Below are 4005 nucleotides of genomic sequence, written 5' to 3'. Positions count from 1 at the left end.
GGGATGCTTTACATCTACAAGGAAAGGGATGCTTCTAGCAGAGAGACTCTGTGAAGCATCTTGCCTGGTCCAAACTTCTCTACAGAACACAAACACTAAGACTCAGTTCCACAGCATCCTAGCACTGAGCACTGGTGGAATCAGCACCCTGTCTTCCACAAGATTTAAAATCTGAGTGAAAGAAATGGGAACTAATGTGAAAGACTGATGTGAGACAAATATGAAGGATATGATGACTTGGGGGTGGATGAAAAGAGACAATGAGGCAGAAAATAGGCCTAAAATGGCCAAGGTATAGTGTGAGATTCTGTGATGTAACTTAGTATCCTTATAGGATACCGTAAAGTGTACATTTAATCTTTTTTAATTAATTTATTTATTGAAGATTTCTGTCTCTTCCCCGCCACTGCCTTCCATTTCCCTCCCCCTACCCCAAACAAGTCCCCCTCCCTCATCAGCTCAAAGATCAATCAGGGTCCCTGCCCTGTGGGAGGTCCAAGGACCACCCACCTCCATCCAGGTCTAGTAAGATGAACATCTAAACTGCCTAGGCTCCCACAAAGCCAGTACTGCACATTTAATCTTTCTATATTGTGCCAAGAATGTGAATAACAACTTTTTAAAGATTCTTGTCAAGAACTATTAAATTAGCAGATTTTTTAATCAGAAAAAATCTTTTAATCACCAAATGAGCTTCATTATAATCTGTACAAGAAGTCTGCGAAAAGTGGAGGATTTTGTTAACTATATGAAAGATTTCTTGGAGCCAGTCATTTGTAGTAGGCACAAGAAAGTCTTTGTTTTCCCTATTTATACCTGTAAAAGTGGAAGAGACTTAAACAGCTTTAAGGTTTGGGGTTTGACTTCCCACTGAGTCCAGTCAGCCCTGCCAGCGTGTGCATGGGTGAAGACCATATCTTCGAGCATAAGATGCTTCTTAGAGACTGTATCCTGGAAGAAAACTGAATCTCCTACTCCTAGCCTCCATCAGCTATCAATATGTTCCCAGGCTGGGGTGGAACCTCATGCCCAAGTCCCCAACAATCTTTTGTCAGACTTTAGCTTTTGAAGGTCTTGTGCAGGCCATCACAAATGGTGCAAGTTCATCTCTGCAACTGCGCTGTTATGTCCAGAAGACGGTGTTTCCTTGTAGTTATCCAGCACTTCTGGTTCTGCAGTCATTTTGCCCCCTTCTGTGATAATGCCTGAGCCTTGATTGGGAATGGGAGAGGATGCAGATGTTCCACTTAAGGTGGAGGACTTCTTAGTTTTTTACTCTCTACATGCTGACTACTTGTGGCTGGTGCAAACATAGNTTAAGGTGGAGGACTTCTTAGTTTTTTACTCTCTACATGCTGACTACTTGTGGCTGGTGCAAACATAGAATCCTGTTGTTCTGCTTCTTCCTTGGGTGGCTGGCTGCAAAGATCCATGGGGGTGGAAGGAGCAGAAGTGGAGAATGAGATTTATATGGCTGTCAGTAAGACAGAGATAGCCCTTGAGGAGATGACTTTGATGAATCATCTCACCTTTTTTCCAGAGTATGAGAAATATATAGGATTGGGGAGCTTGGCGACAAACCCTAATTTGTATTAAGCAGCACGCTCCTATCATAAGGTTTCATATGTGGCAGCAGGGTCCTATAGCAAAGCTTCTAGAGTAAGTCTCAGTTACCTCAAGAGCAACAGGAGAAAGGCTTCTAGCAGGAAACTGTGCCAAGGGTCATGGTGAAGATAAATCAGGATTCCAGGCTTGGAGACAGCTTCCTTAGATGGACAATTCTCTCAGTCAAGAGGCATCCTCCAGATAGGGGAAGGTAGAAAGCAGGAAATCTCACTGGATGGAGAGGGATTCCTCCATGTTTAAGAGCTTAGAGAAAGCGGCCAGGCTGTGGTCGACTGCAGCATCTGAGAGCAGGCCCAACCAACAGATTCCCATCACTCAGGAAGTGGAGGCAGCAGAATGAGGAGCTCAAGGTCATCTTCAGCCACACAGAGAGTTAGAGGTCAGCATGGTCCAATGGACAACTCTCTCTCAGAAACAGAACAGAGCACAGCCAAAGCAATTATCAATGTACTATATTTAAGGAAAGTGCACTGTGAAAACTACAGCCACAAAGTATTGTATGGTTTTAGTTTGCATGTGTGTGCATGTGCTTGTGTGTGTGGTGTGGTATTAGCCTCACTTCCAGATCATCTGTCCATAAGGGGGCTTTAGAACTCAGCCAATAGGAGGAGCTAACTCAATTGAAATACTGAAAATATGGTGCGGACTCATGAGAATCCACTCCTTGGATGCCATAACTTTAATCCAAGTTGGAGAAGAACATTGTAGACCTCAGTGAAGCAGATCCCATATTCAGGAATAGAATCAAATGCCATAGCATCAAAAGTCACAATTACCACAAAAGTGAGCATCAAACATATTTCTTGGATAAAAGAAGGTGTTCCTTAGGGATACATTGACTCCATTCCCACAACAGAATGTACTGTTTGATTTACAGCACTCAGTGGTTTTCAACAGATCTTCACATCTATCAACACTGAGTCACCCAATGACTCTTTATGCAGAGTACATGCATGAGCATTCTCTTTCCTTCCTACTTTATCAGAGAAAACAGCTGAACATAATGAAGAATTCAGCTCATGGAATTTTGTTTTACGTTGGCAGAGAAACACCCACATCCGCAGCCCACCCTCTACTTGAATCCAGTTGTCCACGTTAATCCAAACCACCTTTAACTTTCATCCCAGATGTACTCAACTGACTTAAGCAAGTAACCAGATGTTTAACTTCACAGATGCCTGCCGGTGCCCACGTTCCAACAGGTTCGCTCTAAAACTCAGTTGTGCTGGGCTCATCCTTCTTCTCTTGACCGTAATTGGACTGAGTGTTTTAGGTAAGTGAGGCAAGAGCTTTTGTTTCAGAATTGTTCCTCTAGATATCAGGTCGTTTTATGTGGTTTGTCCCTGTGAGCTGGGGGATGATCAATGGCATGAATAGTTACAGAATTGTGACTCATGTGCAGTGCAGAAGCTTCCCATTTCTGTGCTTCTGAGTTTCTCTGAGAGCCGTGAGTGGCTATTACACATGAAGGGCTCTCTAGCAGACCCATGCATGGAAACATGGCACTTGCAGGTTTTGCCTTTTTCTCTTTCTTCTCACTAAACCGCTAGGTTACACTGTAAACTAAACCCCTAGTCCAGTCCAGTTCTTTATTTTGCCATGGAATCCTTATGAGGCTGAGCTCCAAGATCCAAAAATCACAACATCCAAGGTCCAGCAATCAAAGTTAATTATTTGGCTACAATGGTTAACCTGTCCAATCAGGACTTACAACTCATTCTAACACAGACCTCCCTTTTCTCCTTAACAACCCAGTCCTGCAAAAACACCTGCTGCTGTCTATGCCAGATCAAGAGACAGCCCCTCCTCACACACCACAGGTTAATAAATCTCTTTTGTGTTGAAAATGTGGTGTCTGTGTGTGTTCTCAGCTGACTCTAAGCACCCAAAACACATGTCCATCCAGAACATAAAAAAACAAAAACAAGTCTTGATTGTGACATAAACAACAAGGTAGTAAACTAAAAGGCTCAAGTGTTTAATTTATTAAGTGGCTTCTGAACTCCAGTGGCAGTGAGCTGCCTTCCTTGGAGACAGTGTGATAATACTTGTTCTGAAGATGGGAATTCAGACAAGAGTGTGGGAAGCTAAGAGATTCTGTAAGGCCATTAGATGATATGTGGCCTCAACAGTGGTCTGAAATCACATGTTCTGTGCTTTTCTTGTTTGTTTACACATTCTATCCCCAAACTGGTTCCTCAGTGGCTGATCTTTTACCCTCAGTACTTATGTTCAGCTTTGCTGAAATAACTCGATTTCCTGAAGTGGGAAGAAAAACACCCATTCCACCATTCTCTTCAGTATTTAATCCTCTCTATTTGTTTTCTTCTTTGCTAGTGCGAGTCTTAATACAAAAGCCATCAATAGAAAAATGCAGAG

The 4005-nt window shown here is 42.8% G+C and overlaps 1 protein-coding gene across 1 annotated transcript in view; it reads left to right on the top strand.

Annotated features, from left to right (window-relative positions):
* The first annotated feature begins 2784 nt into the window (after positions 1-2784).
* The window catches only part of LOC126488505 (killer cell lectin-like receptor subfamily B member 1A), a 23812-nt gene continuing 22591 nt past the window's right edge, over positions 2785-4005 (top strand). The window contains exon 1 of the mRNA XM_050122028.1: positions 2785-2899. Coding sequence (XP_049977985.1) covers positions 2785-2899 — 115 coding nt within the window. The remainder of the gene's footprint in view (positions 2900-4005) is intronic.

Source organism: Alexandromys fortis, unplaced genomic scaffold, assembly GCF_014885135.2.
Source record: "Alexandromys fortis isolate MF-2015 unplaced genomic scaffold, M_Fortis_MF-2015_v1.1 scaffold_208, whole genome shotgun sequence".
NCBI classification, from domain to species: Eukaryota; Metazoa; Chordata; class Mammalia; order Rodentia; family Cricetidae; genus Alexandromys; species Alexandromys fortis.
This window is presented reverse-complemented; position numbering and strand designations above follow the sequence as displayed.